General features: G+C 41.4%; 1 protein-coding gene across 1 annotated transcript in view; it reads right to left on the bottom strand.

Annotated features, from left to right (window-relative positions):
* Nucleotides 1-15,451, bottom strand: part of RNF111 (ring finger protein 111) — a 42,947-nt gene extending 27,496 nt beyond the window's left edge. Inside the window, exons 1-2 of the mRNA XM_066328517.1 lie at nt 15,161-15,451; nt 3,684-4,579 (exon numbers count right to left, since the gene is read on the bottom strand). Coding sequence (XP_066184614.1) covers nt 3,684-4,560 — 877 coding nt within the window. The 5' untranslated portion in view covers nt 4,561-4,579; nt 15,161-15,451. The remainder of the gene's footprint in view (nt 1-3,683; nt 4,580-15,160) is intronic.
* Between the last annotated feature and the right edge of the window lie 8,803 nt (nt 15,452-24,254).

Genomic DNA, 24,254 nt, shown 5'->3' with positions numbered 1-24,254 from the left:
GTTGGAATTATGAGCTGCATCAGTTGGTGTGAGAAAAGGACTTCATGCTGTAGTTTGTAGGGGGATTAAGTAACTGAAAAATAATCAACTCTAACAACAGGCAGCTCACTGGCACTTAATACCTGTTTATCTTAAACCTGTTAAAATAATCTGAACATGAAGCAGTATATACTTAACATTTTCACCAGCTCCTGGCTTGTAAAATATTGAATGTCTATGTTCAATGGTTTTTTTTGGGAGACAGACAACAAATGTTAGAGAATCAAGATGACAGTAGTGAATAAACACTTCCTTATTCTAAGCAGCTTTGAACAAAATTTGGAGCAGCTTCTCACCAGCATTACATCCTAAGAAAAGAAAAGCCTGCTTGCATTAGTTGTTCAAAAATATAAAATATCAGACCCTGAAGGAATCATAAGTTATTAGGTGAACAATTTATGACAATGCAAAACTCTACACAGCTTGGTTTTTTTTTTTTCTAACAACACTCTGCCATTTTCCAGAGTTCTATTTTATTGCCAAATCAGAGTATGGAAGGTTAAAAACTTGTTCCAATTTAAGCTTTTGCTAGATTTCCCTCCACAGACTGCCTCCAAAGAGCAGCCCCAATCCTTTAGATACAAGATGAAAATCAAATACCTGCAAAAGCAGAATTTTGCATCGCAACATAAACAGCAAAAGCTGAATTTTGCCACCTTTCCTAGGCAAAGGTGGAGCAGGATTATTTCTGTTGGTGTGTACAGAGGGTTAGAGAAAGGCTTCTGCACTACCTAAACAAAAATACCTAAACAAATCATAATTCACGTTTCCCAGCAAAAATGCTGCTGCTTGCTGTCATTTCAACTGCAAGCCCAGTATTGCAATTGAAACCAACTGATCAATGCAGAAATTGGAATATCCACCCCTGTAAGCACCTGCACCTTCAGCTGTGAGGATCATTAACCGCACAGAGCCGGTTTTACACTGGCCTTATGCCCCCACCTCCTGTCTCCCCTGCAGGAGCCTCAGCTGCCCATCCCAGCTGTAATGAGAACAATGCCTTCTGTGGCACACAGTTGGTATAACAATACCATTTAGGCCCAGGTGTCAGGGTGTACTGTTCACACTCTCACACTGAAAAAGCACCAAGTTTCACCAGAAGAATACCTAAAGCCCTGACAGAACAGGAGGAAAAACTCCATATAACGCTATTTGATTTTTGGTAAAGGTTTTGTTAAACAATCTCCTGTTCACATCTCCATTCATATGATTTTTCCCTAGTTAGCCAAGTTAATTTTATTAATTATAAGAACTTGCTAAATACTTCTTTGGTTAAAAAGGTCTGTTACTTTAATTTCTTGGAACAATCAGAAAGAATGGTTTTCAGAACAGTCTATACTAATTTAACTTACTACTTCCTTAAATGCATTATACCTTTAGTTAAATGTTAACATTCAAAGTGAAGAAATATTTTTTGCAAGATCCTTAATACAAATTGCTATTCGGTAGACTACAAGACTAATAACATCACTTTGAAGCCTGCCTTTAAAAAAAACCAGTTATTTCCACATATTTTTAAGCTGTATTTTCTTTTCCAATTATTATTATTCTCCTTTCCTAAGTCTGTCCTCTAGCACCTTTACATATATGTCCCAGGCCTCATATTCTTATCAGAAGTTTTTTGTCCTTCAGCACACTGTAAATTCAGTAGATATGTGCCAATGTAGAGCAAAGAAATTTTCCCTAACACAAGAAGCTCGTGCAGCATTGCTATCAATACAAGCCTTTCCTCATATAGAAACCCCATCATGCTTGCTCACTACACACAGAAGTTGCATAGCTGTTTTTCCAGCTGGCCCCATTTCTGTCCTAATTAACTCAATAACCAGAAATGCCTTATATAACAGCACAAAGCTGCAAAAAATGTTAATCACATTTTTATCTTGCTAAAAATAGGACACTTTCACAGAGGATGTCTGCTCAACTTCCCATTATATCTGCAATGTAAACAAAATGCTCAAAAAACTTTCCATCAATATCTATTTCCACTGGAAAAACCCCCACGTTATTCACACACACTAAGCCAGAATTGCTTTTCAGCTCCCTGCAAGTGTTGGTCCTGGAGTACAGACAGGACAGGACACAAGCCTTAAAGCAGACCTTCTCCCAGTTAGAACTCATGGCAGTATTCTAATCTACAATTAACTGGTGCAGAACTAATTGATTTTTTCATTCATGACATGAAAATGAGCATTTTCATTAAGTGTGCTTTTCAAGTAGTATAAAAATTAAGCCACTGGACTTTTCCACATCTGTATGGGGAAGAGTTCTTATTGATCCTACATCATTTTAGTTACATAAAACTCCACCCTCTCTGAAAATTGTAAGAAACCATTAACTTAGAAACAAATGTGTTAACACAGTAGTTTCTCAAATTGGCTTTTGACATAAATGCATGCATATGCCCAAACATTTATTATTTACAAATCATATTCTTCAATATGGTTTCACATGCATGTCAAATGTAACTTTTTTTAGGCCTAATTGATTTCTATTCCCACAAATATGCATCAAGATAATTAAGGCTGTGCAATAATTCTTCAGTTTCAGTTATATACACCCAGCCCTAGCACTGCATAAGTAAATAAGACTTTTGCATTACAGATTTTACTTCTTGTATTTAAACATCACAGAAATTATTTCATACTGCAACAAATAACAAGCAATAATCTAGACTTTGGTACTCTGGTTCTGTTCAAGCTTAAATCCTGCCCTAATCCTGTGTTCACACTTTTTTAAACCTGTCCTGTATTTTGTATTTTCAGCCACATTTTCTTAGAGGAATGATCAGCACAGCCTGAGATATGGTTTCATTTATTAAAACATATTTGTCACTAGATGAAACACATGGTTGCACAGATTAACACCATGCTGTGTTCCATCTACTTCCCCATGCTCTCTAAAAAGCTGAACTAAAACAGAATGCACAACTACTTTCTCTTGGCAAATTTAAAATGAAAGGAATCTGCCAATTAACACAAAACCCACAACAAACCAGGAAAAAAATCACTCAAAACAAACCAAACAAAACCATCCCCCAAAAAGTCTTCCTCCAAGCACTCAAGAATTCAGACAAGATATATTAGGAAAATAACTGTATAAACCAACTGCCTTACATTGAGTTTATCTGGATAAAACACTTCATGTATATACAATGGTTTTCTCTTATTATATCAGTACTAAAGCTACCTTCAACTGACTCATATCTGAGCTCTTATAACAATGGCCTCCTTTCCTCATATTTTTCTAAGTTGTCAAGTGCAGTTAAATATTAGCAGATATTTCTACATTCTGAAAATAGAATTATTACCACAATCAGTTGAAAGTTAAAATTTTTAACACAATTCAACATCTAAAAAAAAAAGATCAACTCAGCATGTGACTAACCAGACTGAGCAACCTTCCACCATGTTCTTTAGAAACCATTAACTTTTACATTCAAGATTTTAGATCTGCTATAATTCTACTCTAAGATCTGAATGTACTTCTCCCATCAAGAATTTATGTTGCAATGTTCACAGTGCTAGCAGTAAGTCTATCTGTATCATTAAGTTCAACAAAAACTCTCCAAAGAACTTATAAGAAAGCCTATTGTACACAATGAAAGACAACTAATACAAAACACCTCAGGAATTTAGTTTTACCTGAAGGAACAGCTGTGCTGTTCTGGTGGTTTTCACCAGGTGACACAAACAAGTCTTCCTCCCCTTCTGTAGAAGAACTAGAAGAAGATTCAGTACTGAGATCATTCTCACTGGAGCTGCTGGAACTGGGGAGTAAAGCGTACTTTCTCCGAGCTAACACTTCCCGCTTTTTCCTCTGCATTAAAATTCGTTCTTTTTGGTTCTGTGTCCGCTGTGATGAACTTGTTTTCACAACTCTCTTCCTATATGGCAGTCTTCTTAAGGAATTGTTGTGAAAACAGGGCCTTTTCATCAATAACCCAGGTACAGAGTCTGCCTCAGTCCGAGGCCACTTTTGTGACCTTGCACTGTGAGTTCTACTTGGAGTATTCAACACTGCCTGAGGGTGTCTCACAGGAGCATCTTTTTCTTCATCAGATGTTACTGTGTCAGAGTCTCCAAAATGCAAGCTTGATGAAGGTGAAGAGATACAGTCACTAAAAGAGGAATCATTGTCTTCACTCTGTGTTTCTAGATGCTGTCTCAATCCTAAGATTCCTTTATTTTCTTTATCAGGACAGTTTTGAGTGTATGAAGGACCAGCCTGCTGGCTCTTGCGTTTTTTCCGCACCACAATACCTTTTTCTTGGTCTGTATGGTTGCCATTCATGTCCTTTTGCTTTTGAGAATCACCACACAAGTGAGAGAACTCATTCCCTACTTTACTGGCAATCATCTCAACTTCTGCAGTGAAGCTTTTGGCTGCCCCAATAGGCTCAGGGTTCAAGAGGATCCCCTTCAGACTCTCCTGTCTCTTTGGTGCATCAGAAGGAACTTCACTCTTCATATCCGCTTTTAGAGTATAAACTATATTACATTCAGGAGTCCATTTAGACATGGAAAGATTTAAGAGAGGCCTAGAAAATAGAACAGATAAGCATCAAGAAAGGAAGCATTAGATTTTTCAAAAGCAAAGCTAAAATAAGAGAAAACCCATCTACTGCTAGGACTAATCCCCCAGTAGGAATGACAAAACAACAGTAACCAAAATACAACTGTTTCAAAATATTAAAAATACTCCTTGACAACATAATTTTGCATTAAGACAGAACTCTTATAATTTGCACTGAAGGGAAGTTCTTATAGTCAATGAAAACATTATCACTTTCATTGGTCTATGTCACCTGCAAAACCAATGATGTTTGCTTTGACTGCTATTATTTTGGGGCAAAGTAATAAAAATCCATTTATTACCTTGAGTCTCTTTTAAAAACCCCCACACATTAACAGTACAGTACAGTGTACAAAACTGTTTTCAGTCCATGTACTTTTGACTCTTAGCCTATGACAGAAATTGAGTATATCAATATCATGCACAGTCACTATTGGGCAGGTTCCCCTCCCTGTCAAAATATAAAGCCCCCAGTGTATAACATTAGCCTCAAAGAAATACTTCCGTACTGTAAGATACAGACGACAGCAACCTCAGTAACAGATCCAGTGTCAATCTGCTTCATCTGACATCTCTGCCTTTGGTTTAAAATCCCAAAAGGCAATGATGAAACAATTTGCTTTCCACTGTGATAACCACTGAAACTCTTTAGAGTAACTAATATCAGGGGGGTTTATACCTCAGCTGAATAAAGCCACAGTAGAGAGCTGACAGCTTACAGCAAGTTGTGTTTCACATTAAGTAGCCAAAAGGCTACTTAATGTGAAACAATGCCCTAAGAGGAGTAAGGCTGCCTAAGCAGCACAGCTGGGAATACACATGTAGCCACAAAAAACAGCTGAGCTACCTAGAAACAGCAACAACAGCCACCCAGAGGCACCCTGACAGGCCTGAGAGGTTGGTGTGTAGGAGCCTCACAAAGTTCAACAAGGCTAAGTGCAAGGTCCTGTACCTGGGCTGGGGCAATGCCAAGCACAAATACAGGCTGGGTAGAGAGTGAGAGCAGCTCTGAAAAGGGTTTCAGAGGGTGTTAATGGATGAGAAGCATTACATGACCTGACACTGTGTTTGCAGCCTAAAATGTCAATCGTATCCTGGACTTGCTCAGAAGTGTGGCCAGCAGGTCAAGAGAGGGGACTGTCCCCCTCTATTCTACCTGGACTCTGCAGCTCCCAGCATAAGAATGTGAGGCTGCTGGAGCAAGACCACAAAAGGGCCATGAAGATGCTCCCAGGGGTGGAGCACCTGCCCTATGAAGACAGACAGAGAACTGGGGCTGTTCAGCCGGGAGAGGAGAAGGCTCCAAGGAGACATTATAGCACCTTCCAGTACCTAAAGGGGCTCCAAGAGAGTTTGAGAGGGACTTCTGACAAGGGCATGTAATGACAAGACAAGGGAGAAGGGCTTCAATCCAAAAGAGGGCAGGTTTAGACTAGATATGAGGAAGAAACTCTTCCCTGTGAGAGTGGTGAGACACTAGAATAGGTTGCCCAGAGAAACTGTGGATGCCTCATCCCTGGAACAGTTCATGGAAAAGTTGGGCTTTAAGCAACATGGAAGGTGTCCTTGTCCATGGCAGGGAAGTTGGCAGTAGATGACTTTTAATGTTCCTTCCAACCCACACCATTCTGTGATGATTCTGGGGCAGGTTAAGCAGCCCTGCCTACTCAGGTCTATAAGCCTCTTCCTGAATCTCCCAACTCTTCAAAATGCTAATGCATCCTTACATGCAGTGCTAGTATTTAATGCTTTCACTTATTTTGTCACAGAACATATCAACACAAGACTGAGACTAAAGAACAGATTTAAATAAGAATTTTTTAGAATGTTTCACAAACTGATGCTTTCAGGAGCGACTATGAGCTAACTGCTCCTAACAGAGCCTAAAGAACTACTTATTTAAGTTTGCAATAGGTACAAACAGATGCATCGCCCCAGGGCAGCCTGTGTTCTCTTCATAGCCATAAGCAACTAACAACAACTACACTCCATGTGATGTAACCTGGAATAAAAACTTTGCAAAAGGCATCTATGCTGCAGAACTGACACCTACAGAAGCTGTAAGTTGACAGGATCTTTCTGGAGATGAAGAACCTTTTGGGTCTTAGAACCCCAGCTGAAAAGGCCCATTTAAATGTTCTCATTGGAAATCCTACAAACATTTATAACAATTACTGTTAAATATGAGGCCTATAGCCTCATAAGAAAGTATTGCTGGTCTCTATTGGAATTACAGCTGATAGGCACATCTCACATAAAAGTCAAAAGCAATATTCATGCAAGTTGGAATAAACCTCCTCTTGCCAGTACAGACAAGAGGTTTTTACTGCATCAAAGCACTACTTTTTTATAGCAGTAAGTTTTAATGGAATGTACTATATAAGGCTACCTTTTCCTTTAGGGCTGAAAAAAAAAAAAAAAAAAAAAAGAAGCTGCAAAATTGGGAAAAAAACTTAGAACAAGCATTAGGAGTGCAAAAAGTCTACCTGGAAAATTACGACTACTAAAGCTGTGAGGTTCTGCTGTCTACCCTTCTCAGCCCCAGCCCTCACACAGTCCTCACTGTGCTCCTCCATACCCTCACACACATGCACCACCTTTCTTCAAAAAGATTAAGGCCAAGACTTCCATTTTATCCCATTTCTAATAGGGACAGGAATACACCATTCAGACCTTCCACAAGCACACAGAGAACAAGCAGTACATAGTCCTTTTTCTGATCCTCCCAAGGTCACCCTTTAGCTCTGTTATTTATGCACCAATGTTTTACAGAAATGTAACAGTCTAGTCAGTCTCCAACCCAGTCCAAAAGCAACCCAGACCCTCTCACAACACTTGTGTTATTTCATCACAAGATTTTTTAGAAAATCCACAAAATATTTCATTTTGTGGGGGAAACCATTATTTTATTCAGAAAGCTTATTGTCTTTGAACAGTCATAACTTGCCAGCATATACTACATGTCTAGCCTATACATGAGTGTTTCCCATCCTTTTAACATGATAACTTCAGAATCAAAGAGAATTGATGCCTTCTTTTTTTTTAAGAAATGAAAATCTGAACATTTTCTCATTAGGTGAACACAACCAGGGGCTGATGTACAAATTATTCTGTTCTACCCACTGCTACTGCCCCTTGTTACTGTTAAACTAAAGGGGAGGAGTTGCCATCAGTATGAAAATTCTGCATGCTGAATGTGATTGTCTTTGCAAAAGCTCTGTTTACTTTAGTCCAGAGGCCACTGTGCTGAAATACAGATATAGCTATTTAAGTAACGGCAAAAAAATTAGTGCAATGACATTTACACTTTGAGAAACCTCAAACTACTGTAAGATGACAAAAACCTGAAATTTTCACATGGTGAAAACTAAGCATCTGAAACTTGATTGGCTTAGTTTGATTCTAACAGGCAGCCTACATATACTAGCCAGTTAAAATAGATTCAAATATTTTGTATATTTTCACTCTTACAACCATGGAAATTCAACCAAGTAACCAAGAACTCTTCATTTTTGCTAACCATTAGAGAGACTGAAGGACTGCTTACTCACAGGAGAGCTGCTGTCTTTTGACTACCAACTTACACAACAGCTTCAACAGGAGTGAATGACAGCAATCAACGAAAAATAATCCATTCCTTCGCTATTTAGAAATGCTATTGCAAAATTCCAAACAAAAAATGTGACCAAAAAGAGATAAAACCTGGACTAGATTTCAATCTATTTTAAGTATCTTCAGTGGTTAGACATAAATACTCATTTTTCTTCTGCACAGAAGACAAAATTTAAGAGGGACTACAAAAACACTACAAAATAATTAAGTCATTAGAATGAGATCATCTGCTGTTAAAACATTTAGAAGTTCCTACAATATCTACTTCTAATTAAAAGTAGTCCTCAGAAGCTTTTTCAAGCAGCAAGATGAAGTAAGCTCAATCAGCATTAGTGTTCCTCCTTCCTAATCAAAACATTTGCCTACTGACTTAGTCCCGTTTCCTCTCCAAATTCTGATTTACTATCTTCTTTTAAGCCATTATGACTCAATGAAGAGCTGTTAAGACAGCTACCTGAAAACTATAAATAGTTATTCTGAGTTCACCTTCTCAGGTGTATGACTACTTAGAATTATGAAGTGCACATGACTTTTATCCATTCTTTTCACCACTTAAAACCATTTATATTAATCATTCCATGACATACAGCTGTGCAAGAAAACTCATGCAAACTGGGAAGTCTCTGGAAATAGCTAAGTCAAAAAACAAGGTTAAAGAGATTTTTACAGCAAGTTTATGATCACGCATCAAACCAAAACACATCTGAGTTGTAAGATGGAGCAAAGGATTTTGTCATTAATAATTAATTTCTTTATAAGCAATCAAAAAGTATGTAGCATTACAGCACTATAAAACAGTAAAATGTTTCATTACACAACATATTACTCATTTTTTTGGTATAAACTTGGTTGATGAATACATGTGATCTAATATCTTTAGTTTGAAAACGTATTTTCAGCCACATTCTGAAAGATAGTCAACTCCCTTCACCACCTAGAAAAAAAAATCTCCTTGCATTTCTTGTCCATTTATTCAGTTCTAACTCATTTTCTTTGCATATGGCCACTGAATTCCCAACTAACTTTTAAAACTAATTCCCTTCCCTGATATGCAGCTTGTATCAGATTTTACTTTTAACATTTTTACTCTGACAAGCTCATACTCATACTGTTAAATTCATGAGAAAACCTTTCTTTCCTCTCATTAAAAAGATGTATTCTTATTCTTTCAGCAAGGCTTTTCCATTAGATATATCAAGAAACAGGAAAATGAAAAAGGTTATAAAATTCATACAAGGCCTTCAGCAAAGTGAGAAAGCCTAAGCACTGTTACTTTCCAATCTCGAGTACAGGCAGCAGAGCAAGAGCAATTCCTGCATGACCCTGCTGCACTGGAGGCTCACAGGCTTAGGACCACTCCAGAAGCTGGACCCACAACTCAATCCCATGGAGATAAAATCTCAGTGCTACCATGCCCTGCTGCTTCAACAAAATAAGGAACTCACTGAGCAGATCACAAAAAACCCTCACTCATTTTCTTAAAAGAGGCAGTCCTGTCTTATTAATTTCATTTCTATCAAGCAGGCACAACCTGTATGCTTGTACAATGCAAAGCGACAAGAAGTAAAACATCAAATATTCAGTTTCAGTATCAGGAAAACAAGTTCAATCAGATTTCAAAATTTTATTGCATTCTTCTTCATTCAGTTGTTCTTCACTTTTTATCACTTTATTAGAAAAACAGGGTTCTTTTAAAGCTTGTTTTAACTACCAAACTTTAGCATCCTACATATTGCTCTTCTCTGATAGAAAATAAAGCAACTGATAAATTAAAGATAAATGGATTTTATAAAATAGCAACAATCAGGAAGTAACCTGAAATTCCATACTGCTTGTACTGATATTATATATCTACTCACAGGACAATATGAAGTACCATTGCAAACCACTCTCAATTTCCTTTCTGTGCTTTAATGTAGACATAGCAATGACTCCATTTTTGAATGACAGAATTACTCAAGAATTCTCTGAGCAAAATATTTATGCTCTGCCCTATAGAAAGGCACAGTATTTCAGAATAACACACACACTATGAGTTACTAACTGCATGATACTCTTCTGGAAACAGGTTCTTACTTACAGACTCCCAAAGGCAGCCCACTACATCCAGCCCAGACAGAAGGGCTTGTCTGTGCTTTGCAGAGGTGCTACAGCAATGCAGGGAGGCTCAGCCACTCCTGACAGGCAATTCTAGGAACCATCATTGGCTTGGAAAGTCTACTCTTGAAGTGAAACAAGGTTATTTCAAGGTTAATAGTAACAAGGTTATTTAGTACTAACTACCCTTCACAAAGCCATCTCAGACCACAGTACTGTATCACCATCAAGTACTGTAATAAAATGTATCCAACATCTGGACCAGCAAACTCGCCTTAATTTTATACCCCCCAAAAATTCCTCTAGGACCTTCAAGGTTTGCTTCCTGATGCCAAAGCCAATTCAGTTCATTAAGCAATTATAACAGAAATGTCAGGCCACCCATAGGACAGCTACAGAACGTCTCTGCTGTGCCATGTTGCCATTCACCTCTGAGACTGAACAGCACTGTACCCTAGGGAGAGTCTACTGAAGTGTCTTCTCACCTCTGCCAACAGAATCCTGCACAGGACAGCTATGAAAAGAAGAGCTCTTCAGGACAGGATCTATAGCCTGGCTCCAGCTGGAACAGACAAAATGCACAGAGCATGTGCAGCTGGAGTCACCTCCTGTTAGACGGTGAGCTCAGAGCAATGCTCCAGAGCCCTCCCCGAGCCGGGGAGCCATCCTATAGGGCCCTCCCCGAGCAGGGCAGCCATCCTATAGGGCCCTCCCCGAGCAGGGCAGCCATCCTATAGGGCCCTCCCCGAGCAGGGCAGCCATCCTATAGGGCCCTCCCCGAGCAGGGCAGCCATCCTATAGGGCCCTCCCCGAGCAGGGCAGCCATCCTATAGGGCCCTCCCCGAGCAGGGCAGCCATCCTATAGGGCCCTCCCCGAGCAGGGCAGCCATCCTATAGGGCCCTCCCCGAGCAGGGCAGCCATCCTATAGGGCCCTCCCCGAGCAGGGCAGCCATCCTATAGGGCCCCCCCCGAGCAGGGCAGCCATCCTATAGGGCCCCCCCCGAGCAGGGGAGCCATCCTATAGGGCCCTCCCCGAGCAGGGCAGCCATCCTATAGGGCCCTCCCCGAGCAGGGCAGCCATCCTATAGGGCCCCCCACCCCGAGCAGGGCAGCCATCCTATAGGGCCCTCCCCCGAGCAGGGCAGCCATCCTATAGGGCCCCCCCCGAGCAGGGCAGCCATCCTATAGGGCCCCCCCCGAGCAGGGCAGCCATCCTATAGGGCCCCCCCCGAGCAGGGCAGCCATCCTATAGGGCCCCCCCCGAGCAGGGCAGCCATCCTATAGGGCCCCCCCGAGCAGGGCAGCCATCCTATAGGGCCCCCCCCGAGCAGGGCAGCCATCCTATCGGGCCCCCCCCGAGCAGGGCAGCCATCCTATAGGGCCCCCCCCGAGCAGGGCAGCCATCCTATAGGGCCCCCCCCGAGCAGGGCAGCCATCCTATAGGGCCCCCCCCGAGCAGGGCAGCCATCCTATAGGGCCCCCCCCGAGCAGGGGAGCCGGCCCACAGTACATAGTCTGTCCAAGGCCATAAAGGCACCCAAGGACATTCCAGCCTGAATCGAGCATCACCACCACACACTCGCCTGGACAAGGAATCCATCTGCCTTTGCACAACGGGTGCAAGCAGGTGGATTTGACAAATATGGTGCTCACAAGCACATTCTTCAGTCTAGACACTTCTATGCTCTGTCCTAGGCTTAAATCAGTTAGTTACATTAACACTATGTAAATCATGGGTATAAGATAGAAGCATTATGATTTGGCAATCAGGAATGTTTTGGCTTCAGTGAACTCCAAGACAAACATAACAGCATTAAACCTGAGAATAAAAAGTTTTAGCTTTATAAAATCATGACAAAAAGCATTTTTTATTGGAACTTAAGATTTTAACTAGGAATTTTGCTTCCCAAGACAGCTGTGGAAGTTCTAAGTTACACAGCCATCAAAAATTATTTTAAAAATTGTTTCTCAGCCCCCCTGGTGTTTTTGAACTTTGAGGTATGTGTAATTCTTCTTGATGTAGTGTCATTTTGCAAACACTTCTCAATAAAGGTTTGAGAAGCAATGTGAAACACGATCTTTGCCACAGCTGCTAGTAAGAGCCTTTCAAGTGAGAATTGTGAAATTAACCATTAGGACAGTTTTATGCTGGTCCTCAGGAAACCTATGAGAAGTAGTGGATTTTATAGACCCTAAACTGGGCAGATCTGCCAGTTTCAAGGGAAAGGACACTGCAGCAAACTTCTCTCTGCACACAGCAGAGACAAAAGTAAATATTTTACCTAAGAGCAGTCAAATATTAGGACTAAACTGTATTGGGGGGAAAAATGATAGAAGAAAATAGCCCTTACTGGTCTCTTGCTAGTAAAGCCATGAACCAGCCTTCTCATATTTCACCTGGAAAACACTTAGTAAGGAAGACATCATTTTAATTTAGAGCAATTCCTTTCCCAAATAGCATCAACTACACAAAACAACAAAACAATCCTGTTCTATCACTAGATCTGCAGTGGTTTGGTTGTTTGAATGTCAGCAAGGTTAAAAAACATGCATATTGAGTAATATTGTATGGGGTACACATACAACTTAAGGAGAGGGTAATTATTCAAAGTTTAGTGTCCTCAGTTTTGTCAGTGTAGCTGCTTCCAAAGTTTATGGTGCTCTTGTAACAAACACAAAATGCATCCAGAGCTGAAGTCCTTTAACTAGTGAACTTCCTTCAAGGTTAAGTAGAGATTGGTGGTTTTCTTGGTGGGCTCAGGTCAGGCCTAGCAGAGAACCTTAACGAGGCAGAAGGAAAGGAAGAAAAGAAAATGTTTCTTTCACCAACCCAAATTTTTGCTGACAACTCACTTAAAGAAGGTTGCACATCAGGAAACCTGTGAGGAGTCTTTTATACAGCATCTGCCATGGCAAATCCACCTCCTGTGCTATCCTCATTGTTTACATGTGAATTAAATCATCCAGTTCCTCATCTCATCATCACTTCCCTCTCAATTTTTCCCTATTTATTCAACTGCTTGACATCCAAGGCCCTGTAATACATCATCTATGAAGGAAGGCACTATCACGTCTATCTTCTCATAAGAACATCCTCACCATTAGAGGAAATAGAAACAACAGAAATTAAGCAGTGTATATCTCAGAAAAAGAAAGCGGCAACTGCTGTCAGCTAAATGTTACTGCAACACAGCCACCTCCAGTGCAAATCAACTGCTATAACTGATCTGGTTATGTAGGTCAACAAAGTCACTAATTCAAAGATAAAGTGCAAGTCACAGTCATGTTAAGATACACTCTTAATAAACATTTACAAAAATCATTGCTTCATAAAAGACATACTTCTGAATATGAAAGGCCAGAATGTTCTCATTCATACTTTGAAAGGATATGCAAAATACCCATGAATCCTGTGAGCTGCTGTTCACCCTCAAGCTCCCAATACCAGATACAACCTCAGTTGTAGCTGCCAGGGCTTCAACCATCAATAAAAACCACCAGATTTTTATATATGCAAGACTTCAAGAGTTTTAAAAGAAGCTCAGCGCCTTATACGCTATTATTTAATTAAAGTGAAACATAAAATGTTCCTACAGCCTTTCCCACCTAATGAATTCCATAGGTGATTCTATACTGTGGATGAGGGCACAAGACAGGTGACCAGATGTTCACTCTGTCAAATAAACCAAGATCATTTCTCTCCCTATCAACCCTTGCACATCAGCACAAATCATCTTGTCTACCAGAGTTTGCTTCTGTTTCCTCCCTACCCCAAGACAGTCCCTTTATCCAAAAAAGTGAGTGCAAAAACAGTCAAATTGCTCTGACAGCAAGAACTATGGATATGTGAACAACAAGAAGATGCAATTTCTGATTTGAAGAATGGCAAAGCATTATAGCTATTTAAATATTAGTTTGCCCAAAAAAGCTTTCTACTAAGTATGCAGCCTTAATATACCTTTGGAATTTTCTCCAAGTTACAACGAAGACAACATAAGACCTTATTCTGCACCTGAAAACCTAGCTTTCCTTTAATAGCTTTTAATACAGACACCATAACAAGCTCAGGTCTACATAATGAGCAGTCAACTCCCATCTTTTTGGTCAAATCTTTGTTTCTGAAATTACTGCATTAAAATTAAAATATTCTAATTACAGCAAACTCTTACCTCCTGCATTATGTCCTCTTCTAGAGAAGTACTTGGGTATCAGGAATTAAGGGTCTCGTTTAATCAGCTAAGCAACCAGCCCTTGCTTACGATTTAATTAAATCACTTCAAGCCACGGAAGAGCTTACTCAAACAAGACGAAAATTCCATGAATGCATGCTCAGTCCTAATCACAGAAACACAGACACTTAAAAAAGTACATACCCTTAACACCTGCCCATTGCAACAGTGACAGGCCTACCTACCTCTGAAGATCCTGGCCTACATTTCTGAATGAACGTTACTTCCTTGTTTATGAGACAAAAAACACCTGAAAACGGTGATTTTTTTTAACCTGGGTTAAAAGAAAGCTAACTTCGCGAACAAAACAAATGACGTCATAACAAGCCCAATTACGCACAGAAATAGAAACTCATTTCCCTAAGGGGAAAATTTGTGACAAATTTGTGACAAAACCCCAGAGAGTGCTGCGGCTGCCCGCAGCGAAGGCACCGCTTTGTGCGTCAACGAGGCGCTGAATAAAAAAGGAAAAATACATTCGCCGTGAAGTTCCCACCCGCCGCACAGCCCCGCCGCTCGCCGCTGCCGTCAGGGCGCAGGCCGGGGGAAGCGGCGGAGCCCCCGCCCGGCCCCGGCCCCGCCCGCGGGCCCCCGCCGCCCCCCGTACCTGAGACGGCGAGGCCGCGGGGGAAGGGGCGGGTGCCGCCGGCGCCCCGCGCAGGGCCGAGGGGTAGAAGCGGCCCCGGTGGGCGCCGCAGTGACCCCGCGGCGCCGCCCGGCGCGGCTCGAGAGGCCGCAGCGTCCTCACCGTGCCGGTACGGCCGCCGCCCCCGGTCCGGTCCCGGTGCAGCCGCTGCGCCGGGCGGGCCCCGCTCTGTTGTGGCGCAGCCCCCGCCGCTCCCTGCCCAGCGCAGCGCGACACTCGGCGCTGCTTTACAGCCGCCCGCAAAGCGCACCGCGCCGGCGCGCGCCCCGCCTCCCGCCGCGCCCCCTGCCGGCCGGCCGCGCCGCCACAGCGCGGGAGCTGAGGGCACCGGGCGGTCAGGGTGGGCTCCGGAGGGCACCGGGGGGGTCAGGGCCGGCTCCTGAGGGCACCGGGGGGGTCAGGGCGGGCTCCTGAGGGCACCGGAGGGGTCAGGGCGGGCTCCGGGGGGGTCAGGGTGGGCTCCGGAGGGCACCGGGGGGTCAGGGTGGGCTCCGGAGGGCACCGGAGCGGCAGGGCGGGCTCCTGAGGGCACCGGGGGGGTCAGGGCCGGCTCCTGAGGGCACCGGGGGGGTCAGGGTGGGCTCCTGAGGGGACCGGGGGGGGTCAGGGCCGGCTCCTGAGGGCACCGGACAGGTCGGGATGGGCTCGGGTCGGGGTCAGGGCGAGGTCCTGAGGGGACCGGACAGGTTAGGATGAGGTCCTGAGGGGACCGGACAGGTTAGGATGGGCTCCTGAGGGGACCGGACAGGTCGGGATGGGCTCATGGGCGGGCGGCACGGCCCTGGCTGCCTTCGGTGCTGCTGCATTTACGCGGTTGTGTGTAAATGCGTAAAGCAGCGGCGTCAGAGCTTGGACCAGGCTCTGCTCGGTGGTGCCGAGCAATAGGACACAAGGCAACGGGCAGAAACTGATGTACAGAAGTTCCACCCGACCTGAGAAATAAACTCTTCACTGTACAGTGAGCGAGCGCTGGAACAGGCTGCCCAGGTATCAGAACTGGACGCAGTCCTGTGCCGTGTCCTCTGGGATGTCCCGGGAGGGGTCAGAGGAGGGAGCAGGGAGGTCAGATCCACTGTGGTCCCCTCCGGCCTGACCCTTGTGTGATGTCTCTTCCTAGGACTTGTCTAAAAACATTGGTTTTCCGCCCAGCGCTGAGTCGTGCCTTGACACCGCAGTGTCTCAGGGCTGCCTGTCCTGGAGCCACTGACAGGTGCAGCTGGGAAGAAATGCCAACAAATACCAAATCTCCATCATAGCTCTTTAGAAATAGGAATTTATTTGCCTTTACAGCACAATGCAGTCACTGACTCAGGGTGAGGTGAGTCTTCCCCTCTACATTACCGATGTACACACAAACTGTAAGGAACCTGTCCTGTACAGTGGCTGTGTCTCACACAGACATCACAGCAAACACCACAGCTTTGGGAAGGCTCTCATACAGCAGCGAGCCTCAGTGTTTGCTGACTTTGCAACTGCTGAAGGCCAGGATATCTCTCTGCCAGAGGTGACCTTTCATCAATGTCAGGGTACACATTCCAGCTGCAGGTTGAAACACTGGATAGACAAGGGTCGTATACTCTCAGTGACCAACAGCTACAGAAACCCGAGGCTTTGGAGCAGAAAGGTCTGGTCCACCAATAGTTGATCTTACAACACATTGCACTGCAGAGTCATCAGCACACAGCAGTTCCTACGTGTTTCAGAGGAGCTAAACAACCTGCATGCATCATTACAAAAGAAATGGTCACAGGGGAAAAATGCATGTTGACACTATTAATTGCACGAGTTTCTGAATGGAATTTCCTTAAAGCTAAAGTGGATGAAACAACATGGAAATTAGACTCTACTTCAATATGTCCAAAAGTGTACAAAATGCAAAAAGTGCTATAGCACATAAATTATATGAAAATAAAGACTTTTTCAGCTATATGTGTGAAATGAGAACACAGGGAGAAGTGAGACCCACATAGAATGAAGATTGGGAAAAGGATCACAAGTTATTTCATGTGGTTCCACGAGCAAAGCAATAATTCATTCCAGTTTGCAATAAAGACAATAACACAGGTTATCCAGCATTAACTTGCTACCTTTCTCTACATATTTCTTGTGTTGGGCAATTTTCTAAGTCATGTCACATCCAGCTAATTTCAGACACTGAGCCACAGATGAAATAACCAATGAAACGGGGGAGAACTGAAGAGAGCAACATACAGTGGGAAGATCATTCCAAGGAGGTCACTAGTGGCTTGACTGTGTAAGTAATTTTAATATTTACTATTAAGCACTAGATTTAAATTTGGAATACTTTACTAAAAATCAGCTGGGGAAAAAACAATCAAGACAATATATGGGAAGAAGTGAATGACCCTGAGGACTAATAGAAGCAAAGAGAAAAAACATCAAATACGAAGAATGTGCACTTGAATGTGAATGACCCAAAGTTTTTGGTATTTGTCAGGTAAAAGGCAGTTGGATGTGAACTTCAATTACCAATGTAATTAAGGAAATGACCATCAGTCAACAACATGATGTAGACATGAAAAAGCAAACATGTCTGAATAATAATTTGGTGTAAATAATTTTCAGAGTGCCATTGCAAAAATTATCCCTGATGTAGGCTTGCAACTCCTTTATGCAGCTTTTTTCTTAATATGTATCCAAGGAAGATGAACTCTAATCTTAGTGGGACACTCAAGAAAACACAGTCTAGAAAATATGAGAGGAAGCTAATAAAATTTGGCTGGATTACTTTAGCAAATGAGACAGAGGAGCATTGTGAATAAGCTGAGCAGAGACTAATACCAATAAACCACACCAACTAGTTACGTTTTTACCTATTTACATAATAATTGAACACTGGTGCCAAAGGAGACAGAAAGGTAGTTCTTGGTAGAAAAAATGTACAGTCAGCAACTGTAAGAGATACAAAAGATCATTTCAAAAACAAAAGCAAGAGGCTAAGATTTTCAGTTCACAAATTAGAAAGCAAATGCAGTCAGTCTTTATTTTCTCCCAGTGCAAAGTCACAGCGGCCAAATGATCTGTCAATGTTCTAACTGTGTATGATTCTGTAGACCTTTCTGCAACATAAAGGCAGACTTTCTAGGATCTTTATTGGGTAAGATTTCCTAACACCCAATTCAATATGGATCACCAGCTGACAAGAATCTAGTAAGTTGTGTGCCAGCTGCCCTTAAACAAACTCTTGGTAAAAATTAGTTTGTCCATTATTGACTGGTTTGACCATTAGTGACCTAATTTTTAAAGAAAAGTGATGTAGAAAATACTTCAGGTGCCCAGAATTATTCACTATTTAAAGAAAAAACAACCTTCTATCTATGCCCTTTCATGTAAGTTATTTCTGCCATTATTTTAGTATGTTGCATAGACAGACAGTTATCTTGAAAATAGATATTGATTCCTAGGAATAAACCAAAACTTTCTCCTTCTCACACTTCTTAGGTACAGAAAACCAAAAGACTAAATGGAATAATTTTAAATCACTAACACAAATTTCAGAATGGCTTTCAGGCTATGGTGTCATCTGTTCATACTGAACTCTTCAACTTCTTCTAACTACAGCTGAACAAAACCATTTATATGCACACCCCAGGGCCTGGCAGAGTTAAACACACGGAGAAGAAACGATCTTACCCGAGATCAAAACATGCCAGCCAGCAGGAGATTGCACTTTACATTTTTGGCAAAAAGACAAAAAAATCGAACTCCCTTAGCCTTCAGCAGCTTGGCTTCCTGGCCGGACACAGCTCTGTGCAGGGCTGCCGTAGCAGTTTGCTGGCTCAGAATGAAAGCAAGGCTCAGCTTTTTCCAGAGGTGAGCACCGGCCTCTGGAGCACGGTGGCACAGCCCCGCGGGCACGGGGCCGCGCTGCGCGCTCACAAAGGGCCGCCCGCGCTCGCAGCCCTGCCCCTGGAGCCTGCGGGTGGCCACGGCAGCACCGAAAGGGCCCCGCTCTAAACTGCCTCCCGCAGACGGCAGTGTGCCTCTGTCACACACACTGCTCGGGGGAGCTGTCACCGCAGCCAGGCTGTTCCTCAGGCCATCCTTGACCTTCCCATCACATGTGCTTGTGTAGATTCAACATGCACCGTACTTAAACGTATATTTAAATGTCTGCACGAGTTAAGTCAACTTAGAGTTACAATACTAATGAAAACTAAAGCCCCTTGTAATATGTTGTGAGGATGATAGAGAAAACCAGATAATACAGAAACATTTCTGTGTTAGATCACAAAAACTCTGGGATTGATACTTGGATGATAATAAACAGTCACAGCTCCAGTCAGCCCAGATGAAGATCTTACCAGTGCAAATGGGAGAAATAGGGAAGACATAAAAAATCTTGAAAGATTTATATTATGAAAAATTGCTACTAGGAAACAAGAAAAGAATGATCATTTGCAGAAACAAAAATAAAACTTGATGGTTGTCTGTGCTATACATTTTCTGATGGAAGTCTTTGAATGCGATTGATCAAAGAGTTTTCAAAAGCTCTGGAAAATAACATGCACCACTCAGGTAATTTATATTGTAAAGATATATAGAAAAATAAAATACCCTGCATTACAGTATAATGTTGATATAGAAATGACCCACCAGCCACTCGTTAGATTTCATGTTGTCCAGCCTGATAAGGCTCTGTAAGGATAGAAACAGCACTTCCACAACACATGACTTCAGAAATTATGCAAATCCCTACAAGGTCTCACAGTATCTTTCTGAGATTATCTGACAGCTTAAGTATTTAAGTTACCATATAATTAAGAAGGTGTGGTGTATATAATTACTTGGAAATAGCTAGTTTGTTGACAGTATTTTTAATAGTTCTTTTTCTTATTCAAAAACAAATATGTCACCAAGCTCTTAGTAGAAAGATCACGAGATATTCTTATTTATTCTTTCAGTGCTTGTACAGTAATGGGACCAAAAATATTTTTGTGTTTTAATGATGAATCAGTGGCTACTTTTAGAGCAATAAGGTTTAAAACAAACAAAAGCATCCTGCATTTAATGATCTGACTTTACATCAAGGAATTCAATAGCCATTTCCTAGCATGTATGTATAGTTTCTATGATAAAATATAGGATATTTGTGTTTGATTTATAATTGGATTTATGTTCTTTTCCTTGAGTTATAACGAGAGCAATTGAGAGATCACAAATTCCTTTCTACAACCTCCTCTGACTGCTCATCATGCAGTACATCAATAATACATCAAAAAGAAAACTATACACGCAGAGTGGAAAAAGCTATTTTTTATAGCAGTGATACATATTAAATTATCAGTGATTTTTTATTCTCAAAGTGTATCTATTGTCAGGCATTCACTGAAATGTCTCAAAAGTGCAGTTTAAAATTGTAGCAACCAGGCAATGTAACATGAGAACTGGGGCAAGACTCAGTGACTTTCAAAATAAAAGGATTCTTCCTGCTCTTTCAGTGAATTCAGCATTACCCCAGCCTCACTCTTTCAAAAATGGTTAGACTGAAAAAGGAACTGAGTCACTGCATCAGAAATTCCTGTAATAACTAGCTTTTATGTAGTCAGCCCCCAAAGTAGATTCAAAAATCTGTACTAGAAACTTGGATTTCAAAAGCAAACAAAAAAGGTTTGTTAGAGTTGTTGTTAACTAAAGTTACAAGTGAAAACACAGACTGCAAAAGTCAGTTTTTAAAGAAACAATATGTTAAGCAGAGAAGTACATGGATTTGTAATAAAAAAAAGAGAAATGTATTTCAAGTGAGACGGGGTTCTGTTTAACTGTAGAGACTGTATTTGGAGGTGACCTTCCAGCACCCCAAACCCCTCCCCTTTTCCTGAAGCAACATCTCTTTTTTTAGAAGGGGGTATGGACAAATGGGTGGCTGTGTGAAGAGGAGGAAACTGGAACAGCCTGTTGATTCTAGTTGAATACTCTAGCCAGGTTTCTTTACAAAAAAGAGGCAAGAACTACTTCTCTATGTTTAATAACACTGAATAGCCTTTTATTTTTACAGAGCCCAGACACACAAAAACTGCAGTTTTAATTAGCTCAAGAATTCAGGTAGCAACTGCATGAAGCCATTAAAGAGATGAGAAAGCTGGTGTTTGCTCCTGCATTGTGCCTCAGTGTCAGGTTGGGAATAGACTGGGCAGTGAAGTTGGAACTGGGATAATCTACACAGAAAACTCCACAGCAGTATAAAGCCCAGGGGAAATCTAAGGATTTTCTAAGGACATTCACCGCTTCCAGCTGTCTCACAAAGTAGACAAAAAACAATTTACAGGAGCACAGGTCTGTACTTGTTTAAATCCTAATATCTGGGCCAATGTTTCTCCTCTTTGGAAGTCTATTACGATTTCCTAATCAAACCTTTCCACAGATTTCATAACCTAATGGTAGAAAGCAACATTTATTTTGAAAACTAGCAGATGTTTCAAAAGACTGGTAATGGACTGAGTGCTTTTCTTTAGGAAAAAACCCCAAACAACACAACAATCAAACAAACAGGAAATTAGAATCCAGTCAACTTGATTAAAATTCCTGGATGAATTAAAAAATATTTCTAGATACTTGAAAAATAACAAAATTATAAATAACAACCAATATGATTTGTTCATAACAGTCTATCAAACCAACATAGTTTTTTATGTCTGGTTCTACAGACATAAATAAATTGAAGATCTTCACTTCAGCAAGGCTTCTCTGTTTCACTGACATTTTCATAAGATATGGAAATTTGATGTGGACAGAAAATCCACCAAATCGATGCAAAACTGGTTGTACTTCAAGGATTGCTATTAACAGTTTAATATCAGATTGCACAAATGCTAAACTTACATCAAACAAAATTCCTTGTGCACTTCTATATTGTAACCTCTTAGCATAAAGGCTTCGAGACCACACAGATAAACCTGGGGCTGGCACCTGGCTGGGAGGTGCTGCAAAGAGGAGAAGCAAGAGCAGAGTTTGAAATCTTTGCAGCAGGGGCATGATCATTCGACAAACACGAGTGCAAAGTTCTGCACTTAGCAATAAATCAGCTGCAGAGAGGAGAGTAATTGTAATAAACTGGCAGAAAAGAAACCAGTAAGCAGAGTGGATCACAAGCAGAACACATCAAGTTCATGAGGCTGGAAAAGGCATCCACTCTGCTGAGATGCATAATCAGAAGAGTTGCCATCAAGTTGACAACTTTGGGAGTTGTGAAAACATTGGGTGGGAGCTAGAGGGGTGCAACAACAAAAAGTCATGCGTTTCTGAACTGATGAAAAGAAATAATCCGTGCTTTTAATATAAAACCAACCCCAAAGAGAAAGACTGAACAAAAATATGGTAACAGTCTTAATTTGTGCAAAAGGGTGCTGCAAAAAGAAAGGGAACATTGTTCATATTCATTAGGAATAAATCAGGTAAACTGCAGCAAAAGGTATTTAATCTAGATGTCCGAAAATGGAGAGTTAAGGACTAGACTAGACTAGACTGCCCGAGGAATGAGTGGAATCTGTTTTTAAGGCTTTAAGAACAGGTTATGCAAACATCCTTTGAGGTTCTTTTCATAGTAGTTTATTTTGCCTTGAGGCAGGATGATGATTGAGAATCCAGGTAAGGTCACTTTTGGCTCTTTTGGTTGCTTTTTATTTGGGGAGGGGATGTGTTAAGTGTAAAGCTTTAACATCTACATGACCTCAACCAAGATGCTCTGAGGTTCAGGTATGTCAAGAAATCCCTAACAACCAGTACAAGTGCTATATTTGTTATCCCTCTCATCTTCTTTTCAGAAATGAGACACACTAAACCTGCCTTCACTAATACTGGAACCCGCACAGTGGGGTTTGGGTGTATTTGCACAACAGTTTACCATAGTAAACCTGACAGTCCTGATTCAAATTTTGTTGCACTGCTGAATTCAAGGTTATGTGAAAATAAAATAGTTTTTCCATACACTCACAAAAATGTTTCTGTAGTTTAAAGATAAGCTAGCGTTCATCTATTAACCTGAAAGTCAATCCTATTATATTTGATGTTAATACAAATGCTGTCACAAATGACACTGTAATCAAAAGTATATATTATTATTTAAGATTGTTTTTATAAAATCTTGGTATCAACTGCAACAGCAGCATACCATAGCTAAGACCTGCATGCAATTACAGCCCCCAAAGGGTACTTTAAGACTTCCGTGCATTGTCTACCTTTTAAATACATAGATTTTACCCTTTGTCAACTGGTAACTACTTAATCAAAGTATTACTTCAGGTACTTTAGAAATGCACATCCAAATAAACTTCGAAAAGAAAAAAATGTGAATGGTGTAACAAATTCTCTTAGGATTCAGAACTTAATTTGCACAAAAAGTCCTTTAACGAAGATTTGTTAAATAAAACAAATATTTTTTTCATTTTTGTCTGTATGTAATTTCGGAATGAAGAAAAAGAACAAGAGGACTGTTGTGACTTCAATTTATAGGTATTTAAATTCTGCCTCATTTGAAGATTTAGTAGTTGACACAATAACTTCAAGCATTCCCTACAGAAAATGAATGAAATAGAACTAAGAGTAGCCTCTTCCATTACCTGGTACAAGTACAGCCTAATGAGTCATAAGAGGAGGTACTTTGGTAAAAATTTAAAACATGAGTATTGTGCTTCTGTAATACGTCCAATAACAAAGTTACACGAACAGATGAACTGCTCATTTTCTAAACTCAGACAAGTCAGTGGCCAGAACGCACAAGAATCACAGAAGTGGTTAGATTGGAAACGACCTCTGAGATGATCGAGTCCAGCCTATGGCTAAAAACAATGTCAGCTGGACCACGGCACCAAGTGTCACCTCCAGTCTTTCCTGAGACACCTTCAAGGACAGTGACTTCACCGCTTCCCAGGGCGGATGGTTCCAATATCACATTTTCTGTGAGAAAATTCTTTCTAATGTCAAACCTAAACCTCCCCAGGTGCAGCTTGAGGCCACATCCTCCCGTCCTGTCGCTGTTCCTGGGAGAAGAGACCGACCCGCACACACTACATCCTCCTGTCAGGGAATTGTAGAG

Source organism: Sylvia atricapilla, chromosome 13 (assembly GCF_009819655.1).
Source record: "Sylvia atricapilla isolate bSylAtr1 chromosome 13, bSylAtr1.pri, whole genome shotgun sequence".
NCBI classification, from domain to species: Eukaryota; Metazoa; Chordata; class Aves; order Passeriformes; family Sylviidae; genus Sylvia; species Sylvia atricapilla.
This window is presented reverse-complemented; position numbering and strand designations above follow the sequence as displayed.